Raw genomic sequence first — 12,987 nt, forward strand, 5'->3', positions numbered from 1 at the left:
TGGGGGAGGAGCCACAAGGTGACCCCAGTAGGATGCTCAAGGTTGAAGAATGCAGGGAGGAGCCAGCCTAGAGGGAAGGGGCAGCCCAGGAGGACAGCCCTGCTCTGGGCTGGACAGAGCAGCAATGCAGTTGGGCTGGGAGAGCCTCTCTTCACCTGCACTGATCATGCCCACTGAGGCATGGGGCCACTGCCCTCAGCTCTAAGCCCTCATCTCCCCAGCCGGGACAATAGAGTCCACAGGCAAAGCCTGGTTGCACAGGGTGGGAGACACTGCCCAGATGGACAGTGACTGGACTCCACCTTGGACCACACACATCTGCAGAAAGCCAACATGTTCTTTATTTGGGGCAGGCACCTAGTGACCAGCACCGATCACTAGTAGCCGGCCAGCTGAAGGACACTGGGGTACCGGGCACGGTGGGCCATGCACTTCTGGCGGTCAATGAACAGGCTGTTGGTCTTGATGGCGATGTCCTTCTCCAAGCCCAGCCGCGTCTCCTCCAGGTTGCGCAGCGCCTGCTCTGCCTCCTGGAGCTTCTCCCGCAAGGCAGCCAGGGACATGTTCAGTTCCTCCACCTCGCTCAGCAGCCTGTGGCAGGCGGGCGGGGGCATGTGAGCGGGCGGGGCAGGGAGCAGCATTCCAGGGGTGGGGCTCTGAGCAGGCAGGAGGTCCTGACCCCAGGAGTCCCAGGGAACCCAGCAGAAAGCTGCCCCTCCGGCATGCAGGTCAGGGCGAGGGCCCCGCCCCTGGGTGGAGCCTCAAGGCCACAGCGTGAAGGAAGAGGCTTCTCTCTCCAAGCCCAAGGGCGACCTACACCGGCTGCGCCCAGCTCAGAAATGGAGGCTTTGCCCTGGGCTCTACAGGACCCTGTGCAATAGCAGCACCAAGCGGCCACGGTAAGCAGTGACCCGCTGACCAGGCTCAATCCCTTATGTTTGGACACAGGACCCACCATTGGAACCAGTGAGGACTCCAGTTTCTTGTACAAATTGAAGGACAGGGAAGCAGGAAGAAGGGGGCACTCACACTTAGAAGGGCAACTGGGCACTTGATAAACTAGGTAAACATGCTTGTGACCCACTCATGCCTCAGCAGGCACATGATCACTTAACAGCAGAGGGGCAGGGTGGACAGACGGGCCCACAGGGCCTCCCTCTGGGCCTGTGGCCTCAGAAGCTCAGCTTGTCAGGCCCTGAGGTCCCTTGCAGGAAGACCAGACAGCCCTGGGTGACAGGGGACCCTGACATGCAAGCCCCACCCAGGATCATGTCCAGTGTCCTTGTCTGCTTGTGTGTGAGTCTTCAATGGCTGAGGGAGATCAGAGACTCTGGGTACCTGAACTGGGCGGTGTCCCGGCACAGCTCCACATTGGGCCGGTATGAGCGTTGGTACAGGCGGGTCTGGGCCACTCGCAGCGGGGCCTCCTTGTCCTTGATGGCCTGCTTCAGCACTGCCACCTGGTGTTCCTGGTCCGTGATCTCCCGCAGCGTCTGCAGAGAACAGAGTTTTGGCCCTGAGCTGCCACTGTCTCCCTCCCCAGCACTTCCTCCCACTCTGGTCCTGCTGTCCAGGCCTGGCTGGCGACACCCCAGGCCTGGGGCTGTGTCCAGCAGGAGCCCCATCCAGGGGCACCCAGTGCAGCCTGCTATATCCCAGCTCCGTCCTGAGAGCCCGGAGCCCTGGTGGTCAACAGGCCCCAACCCTGGTGGAGAATTCGTGGGGCTTAGAGGCAAGCCAAGGCCGTGCTAAATGCCTGGAGCCAGAGGGAGGCCAAGACACACTGGGCCCACACCTCCTTCCCCTGGCCCACCCTGCAGACTGCCCTGCTTGCCAACCACCCAGGAAGGTGCAACGCCCAAGGGAACCTGGTTTTACACCAGCTTAATGAGTCAGAATGCCTCCTTCTGGGGTCTCGCAGGGCAGAGGAGGGCAGGGGATGAGGCGGGTCAGGGCTGGGCATAGGGTGGCCAGGCGCCACAGAGGATCCCCAGCTGTTTTAGTCGCCATGGGGCCGGAATTCCCGGGAGTGGGCGTGTCCCGGAGGCCCACGTGGGGGCGTGCCCCAGGCAAGCGAGTCGGGAGCGGCTTGCGACTGGGTGGGCGAGTCCCAGGCGGGCGTTCCAGGGGCGAGTGTGTCCCCGCGACCTCACCTTGCGCAGGTGGAACTGCAGCTTGTGGAGCACGTCCTCCAGCTCCTCACAGCGGCGCGCAAAGGCCAGGTTGACGGCGTCGCACTGCAGCCGCAGGTCCTCGCTGGTGTCCCGCAGGATGGCGTCGATGAGAGTCCGCAAGTTGACCGAGGCCAGATGCTCGCGCTCGGCGCGGAGCAGGTTGTCCTGGGTGAACCTGGCCCAGGTCTCGGTCGTGGAGGCGCTGCGGGCGGGGACGTGGCGGGTAGGGTGGACTGTGCGGACCGCTCTGGCGCTGCCCGCGTGCTTTCCCGCCCAGGGCCCCCACCAAGCTCGCCAAGTGACCCTTCCCGGTAGGCTTGCCCTGTAGCGCCCCTCATGCCCCTGCCATCCCGTGGCCCAGCCACCTCCCTCCAAGGCCTCCGCCTCGCCACCACGAGCTCTCCTCTCCGACCCCAAGGCCCCGCCACGTCCCCTGGCGCCCTTCCCCTCTCCCGCAAGGCCTAGCCACGTCCCCACCGTCTTCCGCCCCAAGCGGCACAGCCCCTTGCGGGTGCCGGGTGCCCTCTGCCGGTCGCGTGCGGAAACGCAAAGAGGCCTGCCTCCCTGGCCCTGCGTGAGCTGCATGAGCACTGGGGCAGGGGTCTTTTTGGGGCATGGGTACTGGGGATTGAACTCGGGGGCACTCGACCACTGAGCCACCTCCCCAGCCCTGTTTTGTATTTTATTTAGAGACAGGGCCTCACTGAATTGCTTAGCACCTGATTTTTTTGCTGAGGCTGGCTTTGAACTCTAGATCCTCCTGCCTCAGCCTCCCAAACCCCTGGGATGACAGGAGTACAAGAGCTCTTGTCCGCTTGTGGGTCAGGGAGCAGACCACTGCCCAAGCCGCCTGGGCAGTGAGGGTGTTGGGGCCTGAGGGAAGGGGTCCTGGAGATCTCGGCAGCCAGTGCCTGGTGGAGGCAGCCAGGGCTGGGGGCGGGTGGTGGGCTTGCACTGGGGTCCCACCTTTCCTCAAACTTGGTGGAGTGTGGATGGAACTGCACCTGGGTGCTCTGGTTGTGGTAGCGAGCGCAGGTCTCGTCGATGTTGTAGGCCTCCACCTTGTCTGACCAGTCCATCTCACAAGTCTCCTTGTGCTGGCGATTCAGCCTGGGGAGGGCAGGGCACATCTGGGCCAGGGTGCTCTGGACCAGCCAGACACCAGACCATAACCCCTCCCGCCTGCACTGGGGCGCCAGCTGCACTGCAGGAGGCAGCTCATCTCCAGGCCTGCAATGCCAGGGCAGCCCCCCAAGTAGGAGACTTCAGAACAGAAGCTGGCCTAACTGAAAGTGCAACCCTGTCCTGTGACCTGGCAGCCCCCTCCCCTCTGAGCCACAGGGTCATGTCCCCCATGTCCCACCCCGCAGCCAACCTGGTGACTGGGACATGGGCCACCCCAGGCCACCCTGGAGGCCACTGCAACCCACCGTATCTGGTTCACAGCCTGCATGATGGTCCTCTTCAGAAGCTGCTGAATGTTCCGGATGAGCTCGGCTTCCTGGGGAGAAGGAAGCCCCTCCTGAGCAGCGGCCCTCCTGCCCCTCACCCTGGTGAGAATGAGGAGGCCTGGGCAGCAGGTTGTGGTCAGCCCCTGGGTCCAGCCAGTCCCCGCTGCTCTTCCCTGGAGAACAGCTTCTTTTTGGTGGGGTTTTTCTTCCAGTAGTTTCTAAGGGCTGCTGGGAAGGTCACCTGAGACAACTTCTGCAGGTTCTGGATTATCCCCAAAGCCCACCCATGCACAGAGGGCGTTGGCCTTACTCTCTGAGGACCCCTAAGGATCAAGAATGTAAGGGGGTGCTGGGTCCCCTTCTTGTTGTTACTGGGGATTGAACCCAGGTTTGCTCTACCACTAAGCTACTCCGCTAGCCCTTTTTATTCTTTTTATTTTGAGACGGTCTCACTAAGTTGCCCACATTGGGCTCAAACGTGGGCTCCTCCTGCCTCAGCCTCCCAGGTTGCTGGGATGGCAGGAGTGCACAGCAGAGCCCAGCAGTGGGCTTCTGTTCTGGGTGTGAAGGACCCCTTTCCCTGTGACCTGGGTTTGGTAGGATCCCACACCCTCCTCCTCTGTCCCCATCCCCGCACCTCCTTGGTGTTCTTCTTGGGAGTGCTGAGTGAGGGGGTGGGGTGGCATGGGCAGAGAATGTGAGTGGGGGGCCCTGCGTTCCTGCCTGAGCTTGGGCTGTGGCAGGGCTGCCTGAGGCCCCGGGACTGGCTCTTCCTTGCCCTGGATCTCATAGTTGCCCCAGGCCTGTTCACGCAGAGACCTGGCTCTGAGAGATTCGGGGTTCTGCAGAGCCAGGAGGAGCGGCCAGGCCTGTTAGCTCCCTAATCCCGCTGGGGCCCCCAACAGCATGACAAGCTAGGTTGGATAGGGACAGGGGACATTCGGAGGAGAAGGGGGCTCAAGGGTGAGGCAGGGCTTCCTGCGGCCCGAGCAGGTGTGAGAGGCTCTGGGCCGCCCCACCCCGCAGCCCTGGGGTCCTACATGTCCATCGTGTGGACGGGGCAGGACTCAGGGCCAGGCTCCTCTCCCCAGGCTCGGGGGTCTGCAGGCGGATGGGCCCGGGCGGGTGCTGGGCCCTCTGCCCACCTTCAGCAGCTCCACCTCCACGTGGTCCCGCACCAGGTCCGGGTGCTGCCGCCGCTCCCGGCACTGCAGGTTGTCCATGGCGATGGAGAAGGGCACCGCAGTGGCGTCCAGGGCGCGCTCCAGCCGCTGCTTCTGGGCTAGCAGCAGGTCGGTGTCGGCGACCAGCTGGCCCACCTGGCGCTGCAGCTCCGACTGCCAGCAGTGCATGTCCTGCAGACGCTCGCCCACCCTGCGTGTGGAGTCCTGCTGGGTGCGCTGGGCCAGCGCCGCCGTCTCGGCCGCCAGCTGCTGGCTCTCGTGCCGCTGCCGCTCGGAGCCGTCGCGGTCCGCGAAGGCCTGGTGGTAGCGGGCGTAGCAGTTCTGGAACCACTCGTCCATCAGGTACTTGGCCGTGCGGAAGCCGGCGGTGGCCAGGCCCGAGGACGTGTAGGCCCCCGTGTTGCAGGCCACATCGTACTCCCTGGGGGACAGCTCACACGGCGGCACCGTCTGCGGGGCCGGCTGCTTGGTCAGCAGCACATCCGTCTGTGCCATGGTGCCAGCTGCCCACTGCCCAGCTGGGGCCGGGGTGGGGCACGAGGGGGTGGGTCACTGGCAGTCAACAGGCAGGTCAGCAAGGCAGCACTGGCACCGGCCACTCTGTCCCAGGAGGACGCAGCTCCTGGTCACCCCAGTGACAAGACGGCACAGGAGAGCCTCTTGTTGCTGGGCAGCAGGGCCCCTCCTTCGGGGGAGGGGGCAATCAGGCCCAGTAGAACTGCCTCTTAAAGGGCCAGGCAGGCCCCGCCCCCCCTTCATTGCCCAGGGTGCAGATCTCTTAGAGGGTCCTGGGGCCAGGCCCAGGCCTCCAGAGTCTCTGTCCCGGGAGACACAGCAGGGGAGGGATCCTGCAGCCCTGGGCACCCTGTCACCCTCGTTGGCTCCCCTGACCTTCTGTTCCTGGGGTTGTTCTCCATGCCTGGCCCTGTGCTGGGCTCTCTGCCCCCATAGCAGGACAGCGAGGCTCTGCCTGCTCAGAGGCCCTGTTGGGAGGGAGGGGCCGTCAGGGCTCAGGGATGGGCCTGGGGTGGGCACTGGTACAGACAGTGCCACCTGCTCTCTGCAGTCCTTGAGGTGGCTCCTCTCCCTGGCCCCGTGTCCCCAACCCTAGCCCACTCCACGCCAGTGGTCCTCGGCCAACCCCTAACCTGCCGCCCTACCCACAGTCAGAGCCTCACAGCCCCAGGGGAAAGAGTCCCACTCCTACCCTGGCCCCCACTTCACACTTGAGGGACAGCCCAGGGCAGTGGCCACTGGAACCCTGGTCACATCTGTTCTGGGTCCGCTGCATGAGTGCCAGGCCCTTCTTCCACTCCTCGCTGTCCCTGACAGGGTCTTTCTGGGACAGGGCCAGGAGGTGGGTGTGTGCTTAAAGAGGTCGAATCCAACCTGTGCCTGAAATCAGAGAGTCAAAGCCACCCTGCAGGGAGGAGGCAGGTCTGCCCAGTGTGTCCTAGCGCTCAGGAAACAGGCCCTGTCCATCCTGGGCCAGGGGAGACCCCAGGTCCGGGCAACACCCAACATGGCCAGCAGATGGCGCCATCGGCTGCGGAATGCCTCTGGGCGCCTGTTCCCGACCACTCTGCTCTGGGTGGCCCTGCAGCGGCTCCTGCTGATTCCCCTGGAGGCACCCCACCACGCACAGTCCTCCTAGCATGAGTCCTGCACCCAGCCTCGACCTGGGTCCCGTGGTCCCACCCACTTCCACCTCCTCTCCCTCCAGTTCCCCCGGCCCCCAGCCCAGCCACAGGGACCCCAGGCTCCTCCTCTGACACCCCAGCGTGGGCTCTGCCTTTGCCAGGCTGTGCCCCCGGTGCCCTCCCCTGGCCAGACCTCGGCAGCCAGGTTCTCAGTCCTGCTGCTGTTATGGAGGTGCAGTCCGGCCGGTCATCGCCCCCATGCGCAGAGGGGCTCTTGCACCACCCATGCAGCAGTTGCTTTTGTGCTTATGGGCTTTGGGGACAGCAGTCCTGAGACTTCCCCTGACAAGACTGAGCAGCTGTTCCTGCTGTCCTTCAGGGGCGGGAGGCGGGACCCTGGGGGCTCATGTGGCCTGGGACCCATCCTCAAGCCCCTCTGTGACCCCAGAGGCACAGGCCTCCATCCCTGGCCCATACACCAGGGGGACTGAGAAGGAAGAGGAGGCCCGGCCCCAGCCAAGCTCAGTGACCCTCAGCCTCAGTTTCCAGGGGCGCAGGGTGGGTGGGCCCTGCTCCTGTGAGGCTCCCAGACCAGCGGAGTCTACGTCTCAACGCAGACTCCCGTGACTCCCCAGGCAGAGCTCCAGGGCACCCAGCCCTACAGCCTGGTGGGTTAGGACTTGGTAGAGTCCCTGGGGGGACGGGGAGGGCCTGTCCCTCTCAGTCACTGTCCCTGGCCCTCAATTCAGAGGCCAGAGGTGAAGGTGTCCTGGGAAGAGCTCCTGCCCCATCCTCGTAGCCAGGCCAGGCCCTCCCAGCCTCAGTTTCCCCGCCTGCTCAGGGCTGCCGTGGGCATGGACTGAGTGGAGGCCGGTAAATGGTGACCTTGAGATCTTCCTGCCCCAGGCAGCCAGGCTTCACAGCTCATGCAGGGGCTGCGTGAGCAGGGCGGGCTGGGCAGCTGGCTGGGTGTGGCTGGGGCTGAGCGGGAGCTTGTGGTGCTCAGGCCTGTTGGCTGTGCTGGTTTCCAGATCTCATCTCCGCTAGGAGGACTGGGTCTTGGGGCGTGGGCCCGGCACCCCTCCCCTTCTGGATCTGGAACCTCAGTGGGGTCAGAGGGGCCCTGGGCCCATCTGGACAGTGCCTGCACCCCAGGCACCAGGACCACCTTCCTCCCAGGGCAGACACAAAGGACGCTCCTAACCAGGGAGGTCTCACCTCGCAAGCCCCAGGCAGCCCCGAGCCAGGGCCCGTGGTTGCCCATTGGAGCCCTGCTCAAGCACAGGGCTGGAGAGAGCAGGCCATGGTCAGCGGGTGGCTGCAGGCAGTGACCCAGGGGCTGTGTGGAGGCGGGGCCTGGATCCGAGTCATGCGTCTCTGTGACAAGGACCACCGTCCAAGATTGTCAGAGGGGGCTTCTCGGGGGATGGAGGATGGGTGGGAGGTTGCCCTGGCCCCAGCCCACCCAACCCTGCCCCAGCAATGTCCTGTTGACTCATGCTCTTGATATACCAGGCTGACTGCAGAGTCACTGACCCTAGCTACAGAGGACCTGTGATAATGACCTTGGGCCCCGGCAGCCCAAGGGACCCCAGGGCTCCATCCTGATTTCACCCAGGGACATGACCTTGGCCTAACCTGCAGATCAGACCTCAAGCTCCTCCCCGGAAATGCTGTGACTGTCCTTGACCTTCTTTTTTTGTCTTTTAATGTATCAGTTATTTAATTAGGTTCTTGGTAAGAAATTTAGAACACCAATTTGAACATATCGCATGTAGCCCTGGAGCTGAGGCATAGCTTTGATTCTGGGTAAAGTCTGTGAGTCTGCAGCTTTCTGATCAACGCTGCGCCGCGCTGCAATCCCGTACTTCTCTTTCTGTGTTGAAGATCTCGCCTTCCTGGAGTCTGGGCTTCTCTGACTTCTTGAAGTCAGTGTCAGTGAGGTGCCTTGGGATTTTTACGTTGCTGATATTGGCCTTTGTGGAGGTAGTGATAACAAAATTTCTAGTGTGTCCAACGCAGAGGGACTCGATTGAGGGAAAGAGGTCCCATCACAAGTAGCAAGCCCCTGCTCAGCTGCTTCAGGAAATCCCCTCTCTTGCCTCTGGCACCCAGTGAGGAAGACCAAGATGGTCCCAGGAGTGATGCTGGCTGTCAGTTTTCTCACTTGCTGACTGAAGGGTCCTTTGTTGTGGCTCAACAGCTTTGGTGGCACGTCTCCAGCCAGATGGCATCTAGGCATTTTGTGAAGCTTAACCACCCTGGTTCCCCCGTTTTGTCACCACCAACTGGTTTGGTGACAGTAGCAAGAAGCTTCTCCTTCTTTTCCACCTTGGATTTAGCAGCTGAGTACTTCCTCTTGGACAGACTTTTGGGACTACATCGCAGACGGGGCGTACTTGCCAATTTCTCTAACCAGGACTGGTTTCAGCTGCAGGGGGGCTTCCCTTTCTGGGTTTCTTGGCTTAGGGTCTCCCTTAAGCTCAGCCTTCTTGGCTCCAGGCTTCTTCTCCATCCTGGCCGGCCCAGCCTTTTCACCCACCATCGTGGAAGATGGGGAGAGGACAAGCCCGTCCTTGACCTGTCCCTGCACAGCAATTGGGTGCAGAGGGCTTCTTCTGGACAGCGGTGATCATGTCCTGCCCCAAGACTCTCCAGACACCATCACTGGGGTAGGCCTGGGTGAGAAGGGACCTTCCTGCTGGGTCTGGCCAGCTGGCCTCAGGCCAGAGGCCCCTGCCTGCTGTCTCCAGCCTGGAAGGAGGAGCTTGTCACCTCCACTCCACTGCACAGTCTCCCCCTGTGACAGGCACTTCCCAGGAGGCCCAGAGAGCCAGGATGGGCCCAAGGTCACACAGCACAGGTCCTGGCAGGAGTGAAGCTTGAGGAGCTGTTCTGGGCTTGAGCAGATCCACCTGCCGGGCATGGCGAGTGGCACGTCCCTGCATCTCCCCTGGGACCAGCAAGATGTTTTAAAAAACAGGAGGACTTAAATCAGCTTGAACAGATGTGAGCTGGCCCTGCAGCAGCTGGACACTGTGTGGCACCATGGACACAGGAAGCAAGAGAGAAGAGGCTTGGGGGAGGCAGGTCTAGAGGGCTTTCTGGAGGAAGAGTCTTCTAGCCACACCATCTAGAGGGGACACAAGCCATATCTGTGTGGTGCCGTGGGAGTTTGGGGTGGCCCCTCCATGTAGGGCCTAAGCTGTGTCTGCATGTGGCAGGCCAGATGGACCCGGAGGCCAACAGACTGGTGACTCCCTTCCTCACTCTCACCCTGGCCTCGAGGCAGGGGCAGAAGGGGCCCCAGCACCATGGCTGTTGCCACAGAGGCAGGGCCCAGGAGAGGCACTGCAGCAGATCACCTGTCTGAGGCTGGGCAGCTGGTGCACCTCCAGGACCCAGGTGCTCCACCTGGACCTGCATCAGGCAGTCCGGTGACCCAGTGCCCAGAATGTCCCCAGAAAACCTGACCTTGATCCGCGGCTCTTCCCTGACCATGCCTCAGTTTCCCCACCTGTGGAAGGAGGTGAGGGGTATCCTGTCATCATGGTGTGTGAGGTGAGGCAGGACGGTGGACACAGCTCCTTCCCATCCAAGTCCTGGGCTGGCCAGGGGCACAGGGCGGCCACAGGCCAGAGAAGCCTGTGCATCCAGAGCAGGCTGGTGGGGTCCCCATGCCAGGCCCCCACCCAGAAAGGCCCCAGGCAGCAGGGCCGAGCCGGACACCAGCCCCCAACCTTCACCCCCACCGTCTGAGAGTGTTTTCAGATGGAGCCATAAACCTCCAGCCCTAAATGAAACACCACAGATGCCAGCCGGGCAGGAGAACCTCTGGGGCTGAAGGAACTAGGGGTCCTGGATGTGGGGCTCATGCATATAAGAGACCAGCAGGGATGGGGGCAGATGGGCGCAGCTGCAGACTGTGCCCTGCAAGGCAGGGACTGTGACCCCTCCTGCGCCACCCTGCTGGGCAGCTCTGCAGCCCCTTTCCGAAACCAGCTGTCACAGCAGCACACAGGCCTCAGGTGAGGCCCACTGTCTTCCCTGCAGCTCGGCGTGGGTGAGTCACACCAGCCAGCCACTCGCAGGGCCACGCCTCCACCTCCCCAGCCCCTCTGGCCCCACCGAGTGCCGTCCAGGTTCCTGGCATGGTTGCGGGGCTCCATTCCTCCTCCTGGGGGAGCCGTGGTCCACCTGCATTGGTGTGGCTCTTGGGAAGAGTGCCACAGTGAAGTGCCGGTAGAAGGTTTTGTGTGAGCACCAGTGTTTCTGCAGAGCTGGGGATTGAACCCAGGGCCCTGAGCACCGGGCAGAGAGCCCTACCTCTCGTCCACAGCCCCAGCCCGCATTCCGGTTCTCGTGGACCCCACGTGGAAAGTCTCAAAGACCACACCTTTGGAAAGTGGCAGCCTGGCCCCAGGCTTTAAGTTCCACTGTGCTGGTACCTCAGAAATCTAGACAGCTGTCCACCTGCCTCAAGGGAGTGCCGGAGCCCAGCGCGGGCAGGGCTGTGGGCAGAGCCACATCTGTCCACCCGTAGGTCTCATCGGTGCATTCAGCTTTCCGGAAAGGTTCTGCAGGTGCTGCCCAGAAGCCAGGCTGCCCTTGAGCCTGCCCTGGGCAGCCCAGCCTTTACAATCTCCCCCAAGTCCTAGAGAAGGACTGCAAAGGATGGGGCAGGGCAAGGAGGAGAGGCAGCAGCCTCCCTACCAAGAACACCCTGCACGCACCCTCGGAAGACCGGCACCCACAGAAGGGCAGGCAGAGCCCGGCAGAGGGGCCATTCTGCAGACATGGGTGTCCTGGGCCTAAGACAGATTTGTACTAAGAAATGGCCGAAAGCTGCCTGGTGCCCTGAGGCAGCATGATGGGCGTGGAGCTGGACGGCCTGGGCCTGGACTGGACCCGGGTTGGGCAACCAGAAGAGGCCCTGACCGGGCAGGAGGCAGCCAAGGGACAGGAGGCAGCCAAGGGACGATGCCTCCTGGTCTCTATCAAGCTGGTGGGGGTTCCTGGGGCAAAGCATCATCCCTGGCTGGCCCAGGTGCCCACAGCCCACATAGCCAGAGGGAGGCTATGAAAGGCTTTGAAGTCCTCTAACTTCTCACAGGACCAGGTAGGTGTCCTTGGGTCTGACCCTCGAGTGTCCTCTCCAGGTGCCCCTTGTGCCCAGGAGCCGAGAGGCAGGCACCTGCTGATGCAGGCCTGCTTCAGGGTGCCAGCCCACAGCGGGGGAGGGCACCCTGGATCTGTCGCCTGTGCGAATGGCCAAATCCCCAGTTTATCAGCTCAGCTTTATCTCCAGAACGCCTACGATTTTCTAGAGAAGAAAATTAAATAGAGGATTTAGCAGAGATTTTGCGTCTGCAGAGCCAGGTCAGGACGGGCCAGCTTGGTGGAGGTTGCTGACATCCCAACCAAGGCCATGCAGGTGGGAAAGTATGCCAGCCCTGAAGGCCCAGCCGTCAGCAGCAACGTGACCCCCATGCTGGTCAGGCATCTGGCCATCCAGCTGCACCCAGGAGCTGCCAGGCCCCATGCCGCCCTCCTCCCCAACCCCAAGCACCTTGCTAGGAAAGCGGAAGCTCAGAGAGGTCGAGCCATTACCTGGCCCGAGACCCCAGGCTGGCAGGGGTGCTGCAAGGTGACCTCACTCCCAGACACCCCAAAAAGGTAGAGTGCTCAAGGCTTGTGGTCTCCCAGGGCTGTGGCCATGTCCTCACTGGGGACTCAGTCCTGGGGATGAGAAGGGGCAGCCCAGGGAGATGGGCTTCACTGGGCCCCAAGAAAGGCCTCAATGCCAGAGGCTGGACCCTCCTGCACACTCACAGGGCTGCCAGCATCCCTTCCCACGGAAGGAGGAAGGCCAGATGAAGGCAGGGCAGCCTCTACCCATCGAGGGAAGCACCTCCTCCCTTCCTAGTCCTTCTGCTCAGATTCACGTAGACGCAGCCTGACGTCTTCCTGTAGAGTCCTCAGCATCTCCTGGACTGAGCCTCTCCCCACCAATGCTGAGCAGTTGTGGGGACATCTGGGGGAGGGGGCAGATTCACCATGAGCTCCACCCAGAACCTTGGTTTCATCATCACAAGAGGCCATGGGTGCCCAAGGCGGCCAGAGGGTCTGTTCTCCTCCTGCTTCGTCTACCCAGCCAGGACTGCAGGTCAGCAGTCACGAGGGCCTCCTCGCCACAGGAGGAGCAAGCGTGCCCAGGGCCTCACCCCAGGTGCCCCACCCTGACTCTTGGCCTCTGGAATCCCAGGTGGGCGGCCCACACCACCCTGTGCCTCTGGTTGGTGGGGCTAAGGTGGGAAGATACCACTAGGGAGAAGCCAGACCCTCCCTGTGGCCTCTGGCCCTACCTCTGGTGGTCCCCAAAGAGGATCCAGGTGCAGAGGGGGGAGGGCTACATTGCAGTTCATGAGGATCCTGCAGGTCATGGGTCTGAGGCCTTAGCTTCCCCTGCAGGTGGGAATCCCAGGGTCTGCTGATGAGGGGCCAAGATGCTCCTGTGGCACCTGAGTCACAGGCCTGG

General features: G+C 62.5%; 1 protein-coding gene and 1 pseudogene across 2 annotated transcripts; both read right to left on the reverse strand.

The window, feature by feature from the left end:
- Positions 1-323: 323 nt before the first annotated feature.
- On the reverse strand, positions 324-5,442 carry TEKT4 (tektin 4). Its single transcript, XM_079120071.1, has 6 exons — positions 4,771-5,442; positions 3,605-3,675; positions 3,141-3,284; positions 2,154-2,376; positions 1,339-1,493; positions 324-591 (listed from the first exon to the last, which is right to left on the reverse strand). The coding sequence occupies exons 1-6, from the start codon at positions 5,302-5,304 to the stop codon at positions 378-380; spliced, it is 1,341 nt and encodes a 446-aa protein (XP_078976197.1). The 5' UTR covers positions 5,305-5,442; the 3' UTR covers positions 324-377.
- Positions 5,443-8,175: 2,733 nt separating this feature from the next.
- On the reverse strand, positions 8,176-9,078 carry LOC306649488 (large ribosomal subunit protein eL6-like; annotated as a pseudogene). Its single transcript has one exon. The product of its transcript is annotated as a large ribosomal subunit protein eL6-like (transcript).
- Positions 9,079-12,987: the final 3,909 nt, after the last annotated feature.

This window comes from Sciurus vulgaris, assembly GCF_902686455.1.
Source record: "Sciurus vulgaris genome assembly, chromosome: 18".
Classification (NCBI taxonomy): Eukaryota; Metazoa; Chordata; class Mammalia; order Rodentia; family Sciuridae; genus Sciurus; species Sciurus vulgaris.